This window comes from Solanum stenotomum, chromosome 10 (genome assembly GCF_019186545.1).
Source record: "Solanum stenotomum isolate F172 chromosome 10, ASM1918654v1, whole genome shotgun sequence".
NCBI lineage: Eukaryota > Viridiplantae > Streptophyta > Magnoliopsida > Solanales > Solanaceae > Solanum > Solanum stenotomum.
The window spans coordinates 38,256,830-38,277,909 of record NC_064291.1 but is presented as its reverse complement, the minus strand read 5'-3'; the positions used below and the strand labels follow the sequence as shown (position 1 = coordinate 38,277,909).

General features: G+C 36.1%; 2 protein-coding genes and 1 long non-coding RNA gene across 4 annotated transcripts; all 3 read left to right on the top strand.

Moving 5' to 3' along the window:
- The first annotated feature begins 793 nt into the window (after positions 1-793).
- LOC125841708 (ATP-dependent 6-phosphofructokinase 6-like) lies at positions 794-21,077 on the top strand. 2 transcript variants are annotated; one of them, XM_049520876.1, is made up of 14 exons: positions 794-1,106; positions 2,308-2,354; positions 2,459-2,498; positions 3,239-3,301; positions 3,414-3,551; positions 3,631-3,789; positions 4,223-4,276; positions 4,792-4,860; positions 5,118-5,247; positions 5,697-5,965; positions 6,733-6,781; positions 6,863-7,017; positions 7,771-7,849; positions 20,914-21,077. In XM_049520876.1, the coding sequence occupies exons 1-14, from the start codon at positions 1,005-1,007 to the stop codon at positions 21,075-21,077; spliced, it is 1,518 nt and encodes a 505-aa protein (XP_049376833.1). In that variant the 5' UTR covers positions 794-1,004. The 2 variants fall into 2 exon arrangements, with proteins under 2 accessions (XP_049376833.1, XP_049376834.1); XM_049520877.1 differs by lacking the exon at positions 20,914-21,077 and having other exon boundaries at positions 797-1,106; positions 7,771-8,226.
- Positions 10,917-13,177, top strand: LOC125841706 (exocyst complex component EXO70B1). Its single transcript, XM_049520874.1, has one exon. It carries the CDS (start codon positions 11,079-11,081, stop codon positions 12,960-12,962), a length of 1,884 nt encoding a protein of 627 aa, XP_049376831.1. The 5' UTR covers positions 10,917-11,078; the 3' UTR covers positions 12,963-13,177.
- On the top strand, positions 13,652-20,361 carry LOC125841718 (uncharacterized). The gene is made up of 5 exons (XR_007443824.1): positions 13,652-14,903; positions 15,008-15,047; positions 15,838-15,900; positions 16,008-16,174; positions 19,842-20,361. It is a non-coding gene; the product is annotated as an uncharacterized LOC125841718 (long non-coding RNA).
- Positions 21,078-21,080: the final 3 nt, after the last annotated feature.

Genomic DNA, 21,080 nt, shown 5'->3' with positions numbered 1-21,080 from the left:
TTATGAGACAAGATTATAAATTTATGTCACACCTCCAAAATAAAAAGGGTTGTTCAATAACATTGAATTGACTAGATGGTGAATCCATTCCACTTAATTTCATTGTGAAATAAGATCACAATACTATAGTTTCATCATAAAATAAAACTAATAGATTAATACTTCTTCAAATATGGACGAATCTAAGGGATCACGAGGGTTTATCCGAGCCATATCAACCAAAAAATATATTGTATATATAAAATTGTATCCTCACTATATATAAGACTCAAGGTTGGTGTTTTGGAGACTCAAAATTCATTCCCATACAATATATTTATTTTTCAAATCTTCTTAGTAAAAATTCTATCTCCGTTATTTTTTATATACATCCTCTATCTCAATTCATGCAACACGTTTTGCTTCTCGAGACTCAAACAATTTAGTTTTGATCATAAAATTCAGACATGAAATCTTTAAATTTTTTGAAACAAAATTTATATATATTATGAAACTATATAAAGAGTAGTATAAGTCATGACAATTGTCAATTTAAAAAATATATAAAAAAATTATAATTAAAAATAAATTAATTAAATCTCGATATCCGAAAGGTGCCATAAACACAAACACAGATACATGTGTAATTTTGGTGTGGAAAGAAAAAACATAACAGTAGTATTAGAATTATAGTCGTTTGAAGACACCATACAGTTATTTCCAATACCATCGGCGTAACTTTCTGGTTTTCTCCCTCATTTCAACATTTTTGATTCTGATTCTGACTCTGACTCGCTCTTCTTCTTTATTTTTAACATCTTCTCTTCTTATATACCTTCTTTTTCGCATTTACAACTAACTATCCATTTTTTTTCCCCGTTTCAAGAATCAAAAAGGAAAAAAAACCAATCTTTTTATTCTGGGTTGATCACAATTGCTGTAAAAATACAATCTTTCTACTATTTTTAGACACCCTTTTGAGTTACCATTGAATTAGTGTTATTGTTTTTTTAATTTTTGGGAAGATGGGTACAGAGAGTAAATATCAAATGAAGGTGGTGAATGGAGATTTTGGCTACGTACTTGAAGATGTGCCTCACTTGACTGATTACATCCCTAATCTTCCTGTACTCTTTCTTACTCTCTAAATCTATCATAGAATGTGCATTTTCTGTTGTTATGTGTATGCATTTCAACGGCTTGTTATGAAAAGAATGAATCTTTATTTAGCTTATGAGATGTTGAGTGAACATGCATCAACTTTTGTTGTATTTTAATGAGTTCTTGGAAAAATTGATTTTTAGGGACTTGTCCTAAAAGTTCTAAGATCCAATTGGGGTTGAAGATAAGTGCAAACCAGGTATTGTTTTAGTAGTTTATTGGAAGATCTAACATTGTTTAGATAATTTGCGCGTTCTTAATTGAATATAAAGGGGTGGACATATTGAGCAATTTTTCTAAAGAAATTCCATATTTGTTTATATATTTTGATTGAGATTGGACTTAGGAGAGGGAGAGAGACATTGGGAACAGGCATTAGCTGTGTTGCTATATACTAATGAGTTCCACAACAACACTTAATGATTCATGAATGAAGGATGTTAACTCTAGCTCATGTAGGGCAGTAACTTAATACCTTGAATTATCATGCTTTGTGATACACCAACTTCATGCACTTTTTGATGGTATTTTTAATTTATTTTATTTGAGACTTTACGATGATTTTCTCGCGTTTTACATTTAGGAGGCAAATGAGATATCAGATGGCCAAAACTGTGATTTTCTCACATTCTCATTTAGTTGAAAAAACTTGAGCTTTGTATAAAAGAAGTTAACTTTTATTTCTTTCAGATCAAACAAGCAATGCATTTTCGTCTTTTCCTCCCGAAGAGTTTCTTATATGTACTCTTTCTCTTCATGGTTGAGGGGCAGACTTTCTCTTACAGAAGAGCTTTTTAAATGCGCATTGTTTTCATCCTGACTGTACCCTTTTCTAGGAAGCAACAACTTTTAAAATGTTATTACTAATCTTTGTTTGTTTTCTCTCTCTGAAGTTGATTCTAATTCGAAATCTCTATTCTTGCTACCACTCTCATTTGGTTTCGTTCATACTTTTTGGTTGGAGAAATTCACTTCTACGTTTTGCAAGAGTTGTCTTCACTTTTTCAGTCAGAAAATAAAAATTGCATCTGTCAGACACGAAACACTTTGATTTCACCTAGTTCAAATATGTATCTGTGTAATCCCTCAACCATGTGTGTTTGTTGCTCTATATGTTGATATATATACTAACTCGGCTTTATTCTTCATTTCATTGCTTGGTGACAGACTTATGATAACCCCTTGCGGTCTAATCCAGCATACTCAGTTGTGAAGTGAGTCCATTATTAACCTTTCTTTTTTTAATGCTATCAGGCCAATGTGGAAGTTTTTATGCAGTAGTTCCTTGACAAGTTATAGACTTTCTTTATGATTTCAGGCAGTACTTTGTTGACATGGATGATACAGTTCCTCAAAAGGTGCAATCTTCTTTCTAACATGTTCTGCCCGTATTCTTTCATAGAGAATGTATGTACTTCTTTCTTACTAACAGATAGCTACATTGGTCTGTGATAGTTGAGTTAGTGATTCTGCAAAGTGGGATGTTAGTCATATAATTGAAGTACAAATATAACTATCTGGAAAGCAAGAGTAGAGGACCATTATTATCTGATGTGGGTTTTGGAGAAACAATAGATCCCAAATGATATCGAATTACCACTTCACGAGAAATTCTTTGGCCACTTTTATCACTCCACTGCTATAAAGGATGCATCAGAAAACGTACTCTATGTGAGCATATACTATAGTGGGCTCCTTAAAGGATCGAAAGGCTGAAGTAAATGTGAACAGAGTAAGAACTAATTGCACCTATTGTAGAGGCTAATGAAAAGGAAGACATGGCCGACTCTTCAGAGTGTCTACAGAATCTCCAAACTGAACTTTGCATTCTGAACCATTTCTTCAGTCTTGCGGTAGTTGCTAATCTACTTTGCCATTTGAGTGAAAGGGCAAAAGAAGTTTGTAAAATTTTTTTCTGAGTTGGTTTTCTGGGACAAAATTATTCAGCAAGCCCTCTATTTTACTTTCAAAATCCTTGTCAGTTTCTCTTTTCTTTTGCCTATAATGAAAATTTTTTTGTCCGAGAGAGCTCCTTTGTTCACCAATCCATCCTCTTTCATTGTGATAATAGTTATGAATTTGTTTGATCACTTTGTAGATTGTTGTTCATAAGGACAGTCAGCGAGGAGTACATTTTCGGCGTGCTGGTCCCCGTCAGAAGGTATGCCTACTTTTTTCAAGGATGGCAATATGCAATTTTTTGCCATTTACCAGTATAGCTATAAGCTATTGATATGAAATTTTTCACTCAAAAAAACTTCAATATTTCTCAGGTTTATTTCAATTCAGATGATGTTCGTGCGTGTATTGTTACATGTGGTGGTTTGTGCCCTGGGCTAAACACAGTGATCAGAGAAATTGTACATAGTCTGGACTATATGTATGGTGTAGATAAAGTCCTTGGAATAGAAGTGAGTTGGCTGATGTTCAACTCTTTTATTCTTGCTAAGCTTTTGTCTGGCAGTTAACAGTACATTTTCTCCTTCATAGGGAGGCTACAGAGGTTTCTATGCAAAAAACACTATCAATTTGACTCCAAAGCTTGTAAATGATATTCATAAACGTGGTGGTACAATCCTTGGAACGTCACGAGGAGGCCACGATACCAAAAAGATAGTTGACAGCATACAGGACCATGGAATAAACCAGGTACCCCAACTATGAAGATTGTCTAAATACGTCCACTGCTGAATCTTAGAGGACCTTTTCTTATTTTGGTCTCTTTTCTCTCTTTGGGATGGATTTCCTAATTGCTATAAAGCAGCTTCTTTAGGAAGAAATTAGTATCTTGGTCATAAGAAAGAGCTATGTATAATTGTCGAAAGTGGTATGTTGGTCATAAGAAAGAGCTATGTCTAATTGAAGAAAGTGGTATAATGGTGACTAGTATCTTCTTAATATAAAAAGAAGTTTGAGTAGCATAATGTTACAACAACATAAATGACTTCTAGAAATTTTCATTGTTCGATTTTTGCAATTTGCTGGTCAACTTTGTTGGTGGGCATCTTTGATTTCATTGCAAAAAAAATTATTTTCTGCTCAAAAGCTTCCACTAGGTATAATGATTTTCTTATTGATTCAGGTCTATATAATTGGTGGTGATGGGACTCTAAAAGGAGCAGCTATCATTTATGAGGTATGTTAGATTCTGCAAATTAAGAGACCAGGTAGATAGTTTCAACTAGTGCAATTTGGTTTACATATTTTACTGAAAGTTTAACGATCCATTCTTTATAATTAGTCTGCTGATCGGATTCTCTATCATTCCACAAAGGTCAAACCAAATATCTTGTTCCAAGCCTGACATACTATGCCAACATCATCTGCATTCATCTTCATCATCTGCACAGAGATTCGATATGTTTGAATATACCTTACTAACTAGTTCTGGCTAGCTCTTGTCACTATGTTATAGTAGTTTCCACGGACTTGCTAGTCTCTTACATGATAACCGTTAAACGTTTCTTTTGCATATGGTAGCTTCATAATTAGTTTCACTGCAATGGTTAATGGAACACCCTACTGTTATATGCATTACTTGGTATTTTGTGTTCTGATGATCCTTGATGGTATCAATTCTTCACTTGGTAAAAGAGAAATTCTGTTCATCTTTGCAAGCACTCTTAGAATATTCCTACTCCCTTTTTGCAGGAAATTAGGCGGCGTGGTCTCAAAGTTGTTGTTGCTGGGATACCCAAGACAATTGACAATGATATTCCAGTATTTCTCGTTTCTTCATGATATAATTTATAATATGTTGTTCTCGTACGATAAACATTTAGCAGCCTTAGGAAGTAATCTGAAGTTTCTTGCAAAGTGCAAAGCATAAGTTTACTACTCAATATTAAAAGTACAGTGTAATGTCTCAAAATCTCATTTTGGTAGTTTCCCGTCTTATATGACTTAAGCAACTAGTAGCTAATAGTGCTCTTCAGTTTGAACTGCTGTATGTAAAAACAAGTTTGTTCTGTTATCAGATCATCGACAAGTCATTTGGCTTTGATACTGCTGTAGAGGAGGCTCAACGTGCCATCAATGCAGCGCATGTTGAAGCTCAAAGTGCTGAGAACGGTATCGGTGTGGTGAAGCTAATGGGCCGCTATAGTGGTAACATGCTTTTACAAAGTTTTTATGCATGGCAAATAGCCTAGTATATGTTTTTTTTAATATCAAGTTTTTATAAAGACTGTTTTATGTCCATCTCCACTACAAATCTTATCTGTCACTTCATTGTTGGTTGTTTGCTGTTAAGTAATAAGCTCTTCTCTGCATAGTTAGCTGCAAAGCTCGTCACCAGATAGTCTATAGCTGTTATTGATAAAACATAGCTAAAGTGAGTTTCTATGAGACAGCAAAATGTTTTTTTTTCAAGTCATATTCTTAATGCTTAAATAAAGTGAGTTTCTATGAGACAGCAAAATGCTTTTTTTTTCAAGTCATATTCTTAATGCTTAACTGCCTAAACGTGTCCATGCTTCCATAATCTATAGATTATTGTACTTTCCAACAAACAACAAAATCTTGATTTTAATTCAATTTGATGGAATTGGGTGCAGGATTCATTGCAATGTATGCCACTTTAGCAAGCAGAGATGTTGACTGCTGTTTGATTCCAGAGTCACCCTTCTTTCTTGACGGAAGTGGTGGTATCTTCGAATTTGTTAAGAAAAGGCTTAGAGAGGAAGGGCACATGGTTATTGTGATAGCCGAAGGGGCTGGGCAGGAACTTCTTGCAGCAGAGAATTCCAATGCTGGAAGTGAACAAGATGCTTCAGGAAACAAGCTTCTCCAAGATGTTGGTTTGTGGGTATCCCATAAAATCAGGGTAAGGTAGTTCAATAGACAGAGTTGTTCTATTCTTACAGTTTATACATAATGCAGAATTGATCGATGCTTGCTTTCTCTCCCTCTATGTAAGTGATTAAGTGTGTTCATCTCTACTTGAATATGCGGGTTTGTGGAAATGTGAGAGAACTAATATCATCTGTGTTGGAGAATTAGATGTACTAAAGTTCATACCAAATGTACCTGTTGGCCAACTCAGCATTGAGGTGTGTTTTAATACAAATGGAGTAATAGTTTAGGTAGGTAAAGAGAACAATGGATAGTTAAAGTATGAAACTCGCGAAAAAGTGATAGTTTAGGTGTGTTTTTTTCCAATAACTCTTTGAATAACTTAAAAATATTTGGTGAGGCAGTATAGTTCTGTATTTATATATTTTGAATGCATTGTTGTTTATCCATCACCTTGAGGAATGATATGTTATAAATTTTGTACAAAGACCATACTCCTAAATTTTCCTTTAAAAACTGTACTAATGTACTATCATCTAACAGAGATGATCAACATGAAATTTGTTGAACTTCTTACTGAAAGCACCAAGCACCCTGAAGCAATACACAGAAGTTGTCTTGGATTGTCGTGTTTATCCTTTGTAAAGATTGCTATGATCCAAAAACATGGAAATGGTTCTTGGCCTACTTTTCTTTTCATATTTTCTTGCAATCTATGGGACAACCATGATTGAGCTTATTAAATAAGGAAGAATTATGTATTAGCGGTTGTACTCACCATTTCTTTACTTCTTGCAGGATCATTTTGAAAAAAAGCTTAAGATGCCCATTACTCTTAAATATATAGGTAGGAAAATTTCAACCATCTGAATAGCTGGTTTTTTTGGAAAACTTATGGAGCTAATCAGCAATTCATATTTTCATGCAGACCCAACTTACATGATTCGTGCTGTTCCAAGTAATGCATCTGACAACGTATATTGCACGATTCTTGCTCAAAGTTGTGTTCATGGAGCTATGGCAGGGTACACAGGCTTCACCTCAGGGATTGTCAATGGTCGCCAAACATATCTTCCCTTCAACGTAAGTATCCACATTTGGTTGCTGACCTTTCTAGTCGTATCTCCGTTGTTTTCTTATTAACCTCGAGTTATCAACTACTTCCATCACTGTGCCAATTGGAATCTCACTGGGACTTGGCTGCGAATTATCATATACCATAGGCATAAATCTTAGTTCCTAGCTGCTTTAAATTGAGCAGCTTCCGGTCCAATACCTGGTTTTGAGGTTTCCCTTGGGAATGCAACTCATGTTCTTAAAGATTGATGTCCTTTTTATGGTCACTCCTTCAACACTCACACCATGCATTTAGATTCTATCCATCCAGTTTTTCTTGAATTTCACAACGTCAGGGGAGATTGTTTGCTGCCTTTCAGTAAGTATGTTAAACAGTCAGGATGTTTTGCTCTACCATTCAGTTAGAAGCAGTTACACCTTAGGAAAAACATATGCTGTTTTCTCTAAGATTGTTATCAACAACCCGTTGTTCTGTACTCGGGGTTATGGTGCTGACCTTTCTAATATGACATTAAACATGTCATTATTCTAATTTCATGGCATAACTGAAATCAGCAACAGTTTTGTGCATTGTATGTAAAAGCTCGATTAGGATCATTTTCACCATTGTGACTTGGTGAACCAAAAGCCATTCAATCAATTGACCTTGTCAAAACATATGTTGTTGGTTTTATCTTGATTCAACTTTCATAGCCATTTAACTCCTATTACTAAGGACACACCATTTTCACAAGTTGAATAGGCGTCTTTGCTATGCAGCGCATTACTGAGAAGCAAAATAATGTGGTCATAACAGACAGGATGTGGGCACGGCTTCTTGCTTCAACCAATCAGCCTAGTTTCTTGAGCACAAAGCGGCAGCACTCACAAAGTCAGTTGTTAGATGGAGATGACAATGAAAGTGAGATTACAGGTAAACAAAACACTAGCACAGCATGAAACAAAACACTGAAGTTTGTAATTTTTTTTCACCAGTAGTCACTGCAGTTGCACTTTCTGCTACCTTTGCCTACCATAATGTCAGATTAATCGGGTCCTGTAGGAACTTATTTGAAGGTGTTGGATCTGTTACCGTGCCTCAGCTGTGGGCAGTAACAGATGTATATTGAAGGTTTTGTTGTATCTAGTGAAGTTGTGCCAAAGCTTTGTTGTATTTGATTCATAATTATGAACCATATTTAATTTATTTCTATGTTACTCCACAATTTTTGGTTATCATCCTGTTAATCAATTTCTCCCTCAATATGGCCATATTTATCCCTTTTGTATTTATTACTTCTCCTAATCATCCACTCCTCTGTATTTTATTTCTTGCTTTATCATTCTTCCGCTTGCCAAAAAAGAGCGAGAAATTTCACGAAGGCTGTTCAAGAATTGCATACGTAAAAAAAAATGATTTAACGAATGGGGGACTAAAATTATGAAAATCAAATTACATAGCATTAACAATATTAATTTTTTTAATTAAAAAATATATCAAAAATTTTAAATTGAACTACATGATATTTAGCTTGAAATGTTCATGTTTATTTAATAGGAAGTGAAACGGAAAAAAAAAGAGAAAGAGAAAATTCAGTTTAGAATGAAACCACTTTTTACAAATCCACATGACATATTAGTCGTGTTCATCGACCTCCTTTGTGATTTATTTATGGAAATTTTCTTTTAGATGGACAGAAAAATTTGTTCATTTGTCTGGAAAAATGATCTGTTTTCGATTTATATATGGAAGGATGAAGTAACATATACCTGCGCAACGAAATTGCTCACAACCCGACCGTCATCTATGCATATACGCGGTCCATATGTGTTAAAAATCCTAGCAATTCTAACCTGAAAAAAACAACAATGTTCTTATGTATTACACCTTATATATATATATAAAACAACAATTCTAGCACACTCAATGTTGGAAGACATAGATATTAGCTGAAACCAAGTTAAAGGGCATACTTATGTATTACACCTTATATATATATAAAACAACTTCCTAGTTTAGCTAGTTAGATACTCTCTCTGTCGCAATTTATGTGATTTACTTTCCTTTTTAGTCAGTCCAAAAAAAATGACACATTTCTATATTAAGTAACAATTTGATTATAAAATATCTATTTTACCCTTAATGAAATGATTTACAGCCACACAAATTTCTATCATTCATTTTGGACCACAAGTTTTAAAAGTCTTCCTTTCTTTCTTAAACTCCGTGCCAAGTCAAAGTAACTCACATAAAATGGGACGGAGAGAGTATATGTAATGGAGTAGCAACAATTGATAATAGGTTTCTGCTTGTATTCACTTTTTATAATTCTTTTCCAGCAATCTTAGCTTACATATGCAGGGCAACAACTCTGTGCCCACAATGAAGCTTTTTATTTGCTTGAATTTAAGCAAAGCCTCACAGTTGATCAAACTGTTCCTCACTATGGCTGGGATAGCCATGCTTATTCCAAGATTTTGTCCTGGAATATTGTTGCCAATGGGATGGTGTTACTTGCAATGGATTTACGGGTCAACTCGATCTTTCTTAGTGGAATAATGAATGCTAACAATAGCCTCACAAAACTTGATCAGCTACAAAGACTCAACCTTGCTGTCAACGAGTTCGATGACTTTCCTCTTGGAAATAGTATTAGTGAACTCAGTAGTTTGACACATCTCAATCTTTCACATACTGAATTTAATAAAGGGGAGATGATCATGATCCAACTTGTCTAAGTTGGTCCTCTCCAGGTATTTCAGTAATCTCCAAGTTGATCAAACAACCTTCACAAGCAACCTCACTGTAATTAGAGTTGCAAAACAATTCACTAACTCAAATATAACCGGACTTCAAGAGCTACTACAATTAATTGATTTGTCCTTCAATTATTTCACTGAAGCAACACCCCCTTGGTTATTCCAATTTTCATCTTTGTTCTATTTATATCTTCAAGACAATCAATTTACTGGAAAATTGCCATATGAGTTCAATAGAAAATACTTTAGGATTGATCTTTCGTACAACAATTTTTTGTATGGAGAAATCCCTGATTGGATGTTATCCATGAGCATTGGTCGTCTCGATCTCTCTCATAACTTCTTCACAGGCTTTGAAAAACAAGTGAGGACTTGTCCTACCTTAATTTGGAGAACAATTTGCCTTTGCATCAATCCATTTGTGACTTGATTACTCATTTTGGCTCAGAACAATTTCAATGGTTCAATTCCAGTTTGTTTGGGTAATTCCATTTTAGAGTTGCGAATGAACAATTGATACCAAGATTCTTACTTACCTACAGGGTTACAATATCTTGGCAATCAGTTGAGGGGACGATCCTTGGTTAACTGTACAAGCTTGGTAGCTCTTGATTTGGGGAATAACAACACGGTCCCCGTATGGCTGGACCTACAACTTCTCATTCTTAAATCAAATCTCTTTTATGGTCCAATTGGTGATTTAGAGTCCGAGTTTCCATTTCCTGAGTTGCAGATCTTTCACCTTTAAAATAAAGTAGTGCTAAAACTTTACCTTCAATACGTTAAAGGCTCTATTTCAAATTAATTGAATTTTTTAGCCTTTAAGAAAAGAAGATTAAGACATGAATTAGGTATAACTTTCTATTTTTACCCTTATTAATTATTATCAAATTTATGATTAAAATAACTAAATATTAATTAATAACTAATTCATAGTACATGAAATATAAATATTTGATTTTAAAATAAAAAGTTCTCAATTTTTTTTGTATTTTTATTATTGAAGAAATTTATGATTCTATATATATTATATATAAAAAAAAGACCTCGCAATACAATTAAAATTTAGAAATGATATGATTTTCATGTGAGAGAGATTAATAAAAAGGATTGTACCAGGTGTCATTTGAGTAGTATCATTGAAAGATGTAACCTTGTTTAGATAATTTGCGCGTTCTCAATTTAATGTAAAGAGGTGGAGACATAATTGAGCAATTTATAGACTTTTCTGTGGGTCCCACTTCCTCAACGCCCAACTCTTATCATCCTTAAACATTTCTTCTTCTTCTTCCCCACTTTCTCCATACACAAATTTGAGAGTTGCATCCATGGCTGAAAATGGTGAAGAAAAACTCATAGCTGTTGCTCGTCATATCGCCAAAACACTTGGTCATACTGATACTATGACTGATGATATCCTTCAAATCTTCTCTAATTTTGATAATCGATTCCGTAAAAAACTTACTGATGATCAACCACTTGAACGAACCCTTAAATCTCTTCATCGTCAGATCTCTCGTCATCTCTCCGCTCAGCATCATATATGGTCTGATTCAGCTGAGTCTGCTGCTTTCCTTGATTCTGTTGACCAATTATTGGCCGTAATTCATGAATGGAATCCTATGGCAAATGACAAATCTGTTTCTGTTTCTCTTGATAAAGCTGATGATTTACTTCAACAAGCTATGTTTCGTTTACAAGATGAGTTTACTACCCTCATGCAACGCGCTTCCGAGTCCGTGGATCTCACGCGCCACCAGAATGGTGGTAATAATTTGGGAGACTACTACGAATCTGAAGAGGAAGAAGTTGATGATGATGATGATGATGATGATGAGATTCCTATAGCACATCCTGTAACGGATTACGGGATCCTTATTGAAGCTTTACCGGCGGGAATCATTAGCGATCTACATGAGATTGCTAAGAGAATGGTGGCTGCTGGGTATGAGAAAGAGTGTTCACACGCGTATAGTGTGTCTAGAAGAGAGTTTTTGGAAGAGAGTTTAAGTAGATTGGGGTTGCAGAAGCTGAGTATGGATCAAGTGCAGAAAATGCAGTGGAATGAGCTTGAAGATGAGATTGAGAAATGGGTTAAAGCGGTCAACGTAGCTCTCCGAATCCTGTTCCCGAGTGAACGTCGACTTTGTGATCGGGTCTTCTTTGGATTCAACTCTGTTTCTGATCTATCTTTCATGGAAGTTTCTAGAGGTTCTACTATTCAACTTCTCAACTTTGCTGATGCTGTTGCGATCTCTAGTCGGGCACCGGAGAGACTTTTCAAGGTACTTGATGTTTATGAGGCGCTTAGGGATTTGATGCCTGAATTTGAATTGATGTTTTCGGATCAATATTGTGTGCTATTGAGGAATGAAGCATTGGCTATATGGAGAAGATTAGGTGAGGCTATTAGAGGGATATTTATGGAGTTGGAGAATTTGATTCGCCGTGATCCTGCTAAGACTCCAGTGCCTGGTGGCGGACTCCACCCAATTACTCGATACGTGATGAATTATATCCGTGCAGCTTGTCGATCCCGGATTACTCTTGAACAGGTTTTTGAGGAAATTGTTGTGCCATCTGCTAGTGCTGTTGATTACAGAGATGGGGATGATAGAGCACTTTCGTCTTCTTCATTGGCTGTTCAAATGGCATGGATTATGGAGTTACTTGAGAGTAATCTGGAAGCAAAATCAAAGATTTACAAGGACTCTGCTTTGTTGGCTGTTTTTATGATGAATAATGAAAGATACATTGTTCAGAAAGTTAAAGATAGTGAGTTGGGATTGCTTTTAGGTGATGATTGGATACGAAAACACGCAGCCAAAGTTAAGCAGTATCATGTAAGTTATCACCGAAGTTCGTGGAGTAAGGTTTCAGGAGTTCTGAAGATTGATAATAATGCTATGTCACCTACTGGAGCTTCGAGATCTTTGAAAGAAAAGCTTAAGTTATTCAATTCCTACTTTGAGGAGATATGTAAAACTCAATCCACTTGGATAATCTTTGATGAGCAACTGAAGGAAGAATTAAGGAATTCTGTAGCAGGGTCTTTGTCTCCAGCATATCGCAACTTTATTGGGAGGTTGCAGAGTAATAACAATTCTGGCAGGTACGCAGAGAGGCATATCAAGTTTAGTGTGGAGGATCTTGAAGCTCGAATCTTTGAGTTGTTTGAAGGGAGCAGTGGATCGGGTGGTGGGAGGAAGTGAGAGCAAAGTCTGTAAGCAAGTGATTGCATCTCCTTGTACCATATATATATGCTAGTTTAGCTGTTAGAAATTTGTTGTGTCTCCATGTAATGCTGGTCATTAATCATTATGGCCTTTTCATACCTCTAAATTGTCTCCTCTAATACTTGTTGTACACGCTAATGGTTAGTTTGTTTGAATGGCTATGTTTGTATTGCAAGAACTTTCTGGCTGGTAGTAACTTTTTTTTTTTCATTTTTATGGCAAGTAACTCGAAAACACAAGTCATAGGTGAATGTTCTTGATTCCTTATCACTTTTTGTGGGGATAAAAAAGAGGTTAAGCTGTGCCTTTTGAGAGGTAAAAATGATCAAAAGAACAGACAATAATCACTATATATTGTGCAGACATAACCAAACCTTGTCACCAAACAATTCAAGACTGTTGTCCACCCGAAAAATTATCTTTTCAGTATTCAGTAACTTCCTACCAACATTAAGCCCTGAACTTCCTTTACTTAGTTGTAGAGTAAAAGTAGCTGGTATTCGTTATATGTTGAACAGTAAAGGTTTAAGCTTTAAATACCAATAGGGTATAGAGAAGTAGTAGGCATGAATGCAAGTGTACATACAGAAGCAGGATAAGAGATCTTCACTTCATACTACTTACTGGAATTTAACCCTTGCAGTTCATATAGTCTCGATGCGGATTGTAATGGAAGAGTTTCCCTCATTAGCTCCTGTCTGTCTTGCAAAACTTTATATTCATCCTATAACATTATGAATTTTAACTTTTTAAACATATTTACTCTATGCAATTATTTAAAGAGCAATTGCAGGTAACTTGGAAAAGGTATCTACACCCTGCAACTGAAATCCTTATAGCCTATAGGTAACTATCCCTAATAAGCATGGATTTGTAACCTGGAAAGTATGCTAAGCTGATCCGACCAGTTATATTACATTGACAGGTCAAATTTATGTATTAAAGTTAAATCCAACAATAATTTCAAAACTTTCATGGGGATCTACCATGCAACAACAAACCCAGTGCAATCCCATAGGTGGGGTATAAGGGTAGAGTGTACACAGAGACGATTTCCGATAGACCCTTGGTTGAACGAACATGACAAAGTAGCAGTGACATGCTGCTACAACATCAAGAAATAAGATATGGAGGCTAAAGAAAAGAATAGCAGGTAGTAATAGAAATCTAAAGATAAGGAAAAAACAGAAGAATAATGCTTAAAACTCCGAGAATGGGAAAGAAATACATCTGACTTACTACTAACCTTCTTCCCTAATCTTTGGCCTCCACACCCTACTATCAAGGTTCATGTCCTCGCCTCCTCAGTGAGCTGAAGTTGTGGCATATTCTGCCTAATTGCCTCAGCCCAGGGGAAGATCTAGGCGGTCACAAAGGATTCACCCGAACCCTCTTGGTAAAAAAAAATACAGTATATATAAGGTACCTTTTATATTTTTATGTATATATATTGATTTTGAATTATTGAATCATGAGTTGTTTTAGGGGAACAGTGGATTGGATGGTGGGAAGAAGTGATAGCAAAGTCTGTAAGCAAGTGATTGCATCTCTTGTACCATATATGTATGCTAGTTTAGGTGTTAGAAATTTTCTTGTATCTTAATGTAATGCTGTTCATTATGGCCTTTTCATGTCTCTGAATCGTCTCCTCTAATACTTATTGTACACACTAATGGAAATTCACATTTACTTTTTGCAAGAGTTGTATTTACTTTTTCAGTCAGAAAATAAAAGGTGTATCTGTTAGACACGAGATACTTGATTTCAACTATGTATCTGTGTTATCCCCTCAATCATGTGTGTTTGTTGCTCTAGATGTTGATCTATCTACTAACTCGACTTTATTCTTCGTTTCATTGCTTGATGACAGACTTATGATAACCCCTTGCATTCTAATCCAGCATACTCAGTTGTGAAGTGAGTCCATTATTGACCTTTCTTTTTTTAATGCTATCAGGCCAATGTGGAAGTTTTTATGCAGTTGATCCTTGACAAGTTATAAAATGTCTTTATGATTTCAGGCATCACTTTGTTGACATGGATGATACAGTTCCTCAGAAGGTGCAATCTTCTTTCTAACATGTTCTGCCTGTATATATAAATTTCTTTCGTAGAAAATGTCTGTACTTCTTTCTCTTTCAAAAGTTAATAAAATGGTAAGACAGATGATAGATACTAACAGATAGGCACATTGATCTGCAATAGTTGAGTTAGTGATTCTGCAAAGTGGGATGCTAGTCACATAAATGAAGTACAGATATAACTATCTGGAAAGCAAGAGTAGAGGACCATTATTGTCTGATGTGGGTTTTGGAGAAACAATAGATACTAAATAATATCAAATTAGCACTTCACGAGAAATTCTATGGCCACTTACTTTTATCATTCCACTGCTATAAATGATGCATCAGTAAACGTACTTTATGTGAGTGTATACTATAGTCGGTCCCTTTAAGGATCAAAAGGCTGAAGTAAACGTGAACAGAGTAACAACTAATTGCAACTATGGTAGAAGCTATTGAAAAGTAGACATGGCTGACTCTTCAGCGTGGATACAGAATCTCCAAACTGAACTTTGCATTCTGAACTATTTCTTCAGTCTTGCAATAGTTGCCAATCTACTAAGCCATTGCAGTGAAAGGACAAAATAAGTGTGTAGAAATTTTTTTCTGAGTTGACTGTCTGGGACAAATTATTCAGTCAGTCCTTTATTTTACTTTCAAATTCCTTGTCAGTTTCTCTCTTCATTTACCTATAATGAAAAAAAAATTGTCCAAGAGAGCTCCTTTGTTCAGCAATCTGTCCTCTTTCATTGTGGTAATAGTTATGAATTTGTTTGATCATTTTGTAGATTGTTGTTCATAAGGACAGTCATCGAGGAGTACATTTTCGGCGTGCTGGTCCACATCAGAAGGTATGTCTACTTTCTTCAAGGATGGCAATGTGCAATTTGTTGCCAGTAACCAATAGAGATATTAATATGAAACCTTTCACTCAGAAGAAAGCTTCAATATTTCTCAGGTTTATTTCAGTTCAGATGATGTAAAATCATCTTCCATTCAATAGAAAATGTGGTGGTTTGTGCCCTGGGCTAAAAGGAGCAGCTTTAATTATGAGGGGTGTTAGATTCTGCAAATTAAGAGGCCAGGTATATACCCACCCAAAAACATGAGACAGTTTCGACTAAGGTAATAAATATGGTTTACATATTTTGCTGAAAGTTCAATAATCTATTCTTTATAATCAGTCTCTTGAGCAGATTCTCTATCACTCTACGAAGGTCAAATCAAGTATCTTGTTCCAAGCCTGAACATTGTAAGAATAGGAATAAGTATACACAATCCTACTTAGAATAGGAATAGGAATAGTATATAGTGTCCTACTTGGTAAAGGATTGTATTATAGTGTCTAGGAATAGGTTCTATAAGTTATGTAGACACACAATTATAATATTTTTCTCCAATATTTCTCACATGATATCAGAGCAATTGTGAGAAAAACATCGTTGACATCATTCCAGCAAAATCAGGGTCACTGTGCAGATTTTCCAGCGACTGTCAAAGACTGATTTATGTCCCTTTATTGTTTTGTAAGTGTTGTGTGAAAACCAACACCACAAGGTGAGAAATACTCAGGCGAGCAATCCCCAGTGAGCTCCTCTGAGTTCTGGTTCTTCACACGCCTCACGCACCTGAGCGTGCGAGCTTTTTTTTTTTTGATTTGCACCGGGTGTCCGAGTCTCTTTGAGCCCCGACTAATCCCGGGGGTGCACAGGCCCTCGGCAAGGAGTTTCCCGCAAGTGCACCACGGTTAATTCAGGTTTTACCCAGTCCGATGGCCCTCAGAAATTGTTTGCACCTAGTGGGTTTCAAACTTGAGACCTTGAAAGGGAGCAAACCCCAAGGCTCAAGTCAATTGCCAGCAGGCCAACCCCTGAGGGTTAGCGTGCGAGCTTTTTCGGCCAGTTTTTGACTAAAGTAATTTCCAGTGAGGTTGCCTCTCCATTCTGAGGCTGACCGTATATTTTTTCTGATTCCGACCAGTTTTCGGCAACCATATCGTATTTCCGGCGACTGGACTTTTATTTTCCAGATTCCGGCACTCTATTTCCAATTTTTTTTTGGGTGGGTGGGTGGAGTTCTGATTTAACAAGATGTATTTTGAGGTTGACACTTTTGGCATAAAAAATATGGGAATTAGAAGTTCGAGCATTATGATCACTTCCGAACCATTAATGGGAAGTTCAAATTATCTAGCTTGGGCTTCCTCAGTTGAGTTGTGGTGCAAAGGTCAAGGTGTCCAAGATCACTTAACGAACAAAGCATGTGTGGTAGATGAAAATGCAAAGTCTAGTGCAGAAGATGCAACAATCAAAGCACAATGGGAGAAGATTGATGCTCAATTATGTAGTCTCTTGTGGCGTTCTATTGATTCCAAGTTGATGCCCTTGTTTCGCCCATTCCAGACATGTTATGTAGTTTTGGCAAAAGGCTTGTGCTTTATACACTAATGACATATCTCATTTATATGATGTGATATCTCGAATGATCGACTTAAAGAAACAAGAATCCGATATGTCTACTTACTTGGGACAAGCACAAGCAGTCATGGGGGAATTTGAAACGTTGATGCCCATCACTACAAATGAGGAAAAACAACAAGAGCACAAACATATGTTGTTTCTAGTTTTTACACTTGTTGGACTGCCTAATGACTATGATTCAGTGCGTGTCAAGATTTTAGCTAGTCCTATGGTTCCTACAATAGATGAGTTATTCTCCCGACTACCTCGTCTTGCTGCACCTCCTAATCACAAAGGTGTTTCATCATCCATCGTTGACTCCTCTGTTCTCGCATCTCAAATCATAGTAAAACGAACATATCAGTCTATGGAGAATTGGCGAGGAGGAAGTCGTTTTGGGAAACCTCGATCCAAGTGTAGTTATTGCCATAAGATTGGACACACTCATGACATATGTTATGTTTTACATGGTCCACCACTCAGTTATGATCCTATTTCTCTAAAGGAATATAATGAGTTTCTTCGAAATCGTGCTAGTACATTGACATCTCCACAAGTAGCCTCGGTTGCTCCGCCTGATCGACCATTCAATACTGCTCATATTGCTCAGACATAATATGATGAGTTCCTTCTGTATCGAGCAAGTAAGCAAACGTCTCCACAAGTAGCCTCGGTTGCTCAGCCTAATGGTTTTGTTACTGGTAATTTTTTTGCTTGTGTTTCACAGCCTAGTACTCTTGGATCATGGGTCATGAACTCAGACGCTTCTGATCATATTTTTAGTAACAAATCACTTCTTTCTAATACTGTTTATTCATAGTCTCTTCCTACTATTACTTTAGCCAATGGAATCCAAACAAAATCAAAAAGGGTTACACAAGCTAAACCCCTATCTTCTGTCACTCTAAATTATGTTCTTCGTATCGTTGGTTCTCCTTTTAATTTGGCATCTTCTAGTCGTTTGACGCGTGCCCGACATTGTGGCAGAACATTTTCTTGATGATTTTTTTCTTATGCAGGACTGCACGGGACAGATGATTGGCACAGGACATGAATCACAAGGCCTTTATTATCTTACCTCTTCAAATCCCTTCACATCATGCTCCGTTACCGATCCTCCCGACCTAATTCACAAACGTTTGGGACATCCGAGTCTATCCAAGCTATAGAAGATGGTGCCTAGTTTGTCTAGTTTATCCACATTAGATTGTGAGTCGTGTTAACTTGGGAAATACACCATGCCACATTTTCACGTAGTACTGATGGGCGTTCAAAGTCTATTTTTTCATTAGTTCATTCTGACATTTGGGGTTCTAGTAGAGTCATTTCAACCTTAGGATGTCGTTATTTCTTTAGTTTCATTGATGATTGTTCAAGATGCACGTGAGTTTTCTTAATGAAAGATCGTACCGAGTTATTTTGTATATTCTAAAGTTTCTTTGCTAAAATTCAAAATCAGTTTGGTGTTTCTATTCGTACTTTTGATAGTGATAATGCCTTAGAATACTTATCCTCCCAATTTCTGAAGTTTATTACTCGCCAAAGAATTATTCATCAAACATCTTGTCCGTACACCCCTCAACAGAATAGTGTAGTAGGAAAGAAGAATAGATATCTAATTGAGACTGGTAGCACTCTTCTCATTGAGTCCCATGTTCCGCTGCATTTTTGGGTCCTTGGGTCTTGCTATTTTTAATTAATAGAATACCTTCATTTTCTATTCAGTTTCCACATTCCATACTGTTTTCTCAATCACAACTTTACTCTTATCACCCCACGTGTCTTTGGGAGCACATGCTTTGTTCATAACTTATCTCCTCAAAAACGGATAAATTAGTCCCTGTGCTCTCAAATATGTCTTCCTTGGTTACTCGCGAGTTCAAAAAGGGTATCATTGTTATTTACCCGATCTTCGTCGATACCTTAGGTCCATTGATGTCACATTCTTTGGATCTCAATCTTACTATACATCTTTTGTTTATCAGATACACAATAATAATATTTTTCTCCAATATTTCTCACAAAACATCATCTGCACATAGATTCAATATGTTTGAATATACCTTATTAACTAGTTCTGGCTAGCTCGTCTTTATGTTCTAATAGTTTCCACGGACTTGCCGGTCTCTTACATGGAAATGTTTCTTTTGAATATGTTAGATGCATATTTAGTTTCGCAATGGTAAATGGAACAACCTACTGTTATATGCATTATTTGGCATATGATTTCGTGTTCCGATGGTCCTTGGTGGTATCAATTATTTGCTTGGTAAAAGAGAATTTTTGTTCATCTTTGCAAGCACTTTTAGTATAATCCTACTCCCTTTTTGCAGGAAATTAGGGGGTGTTGTCTCAAAGTTGTTGCTGGGATACCAAGACAATCGACAATGATATTCCAGTATTTCTCATTTCTTCATGTTTTAATTGATTATATTTTGTTCTGGTACAATAAACAATTTAAAAACCTTAGGAAGTAATCTGAAATTTCTTGCGAAGTGCAAAGCATAAACTTTACTACTCAATATTAGAAGTACAGTGTAATGTCTGGAAATCTCATTTTGGCAGTATCCCCTCTCATTTGACTTGAGCAACTAGTAGCTAATAATGGTAAAAACGAGTTTGTTCTGTTATCAGATCATCGACAAGTCATTTGGCTTTGATACTGTATAGGAGGTTCAACGTCCCATCAATGCAACACATGTTGAAGCTCAAAGTCCTTAGAACGGTATTGGTGTGGTGAAGCTAATGGGTTGCTAATAGCGGTAACATGCTTTTACAATGTTTTTATGCATGGCAAATAGCCTAGTATAGAATTTTTTTAATATCAAGTTCTTATAAAGACTTTTTCTTGTCCATCTCCACTACAAATCTTATCTGGCACTTCATTGCTGTTAAATAATAAGCTCTTCTCTGCATAGTTAGCTGCAAAACTCGTCACTAGATAGTCTATAGCCGTTATTGATAAAACATAACTAAAGAGAGATTGTTTGCTGCCTTTCTGTAAGTTGGAAAAAATAAAAGAGTTGAAATTTTGCCCTACCATTCAGTTAGAAGCAGTTACACCTTAGGAAAGGTGTACTCAGGGTTATGGTGTTGGCCTCTCTATTATGACATAAAACATCTCTGTTTTCTAATTTCATGGCATAACTGAAACCATCAACAGCTTTGTGCATTGTATGTTGTCGCCTTGCACGTAAAAGCTCTATTAGGATCATTTTCACCACTGTGACTTGGTTGCCCAAAAGCCGTTTAATCAATTATGTCATGGGCACTAGTGACTCCTATTGCTATGGACACATCATTTTCACAAGTTGAATAAGCATCTTTGCTGCAGCACATTACTGAGAAGCAAAATAAGGTGGTCATAATAAACGTGGACACGACTTGTTTCAACAGTCGGCCTAGTTTCTTTGAGCACAAAAGACATTGTTCAAGCGCAAAAGTGTCAGCACCCACCAACTCAGTTGTTAGATGGAGATGACAATGAAAGTGAGAGATTACAGGTAAACAAACCACTAGCACAGCATGAATATCCAATGGCAATGACTCTAGCCAGACAGTGCAGATAGTAA

Bases quoted from the DNA above. Each gene is read 5' to 3' on its own strand.
- LOC125841708 (XM_049520876.1), top strand. From the start codon at position 1,005: ATGGGTACAGAGAGTAAATATCAAATGAAGGTGGTGAATGGAGATTTT. The intron at 1,107-2,307 runs GTACTCTTTCTT...GCTTGGTGACAG, and splicing joins ATTACATCCCTAATCTTCCT to ACTTATGATAACCCCTTGCG. The intron at 3,790-4,222 runs GTACCCCAACTA...TTATTGATTCAG, and splicing joins AGGACCATGGAATAAACCAG to GTCTATATAATTGGTGGTGA.
- LOC125841706 (XM_049520874.1), top strand. From the start codon at position 11,079: ATGGCTGAAAATGGTGAAGAAAAACTCATAGCTGTTGCTCGTCATATC.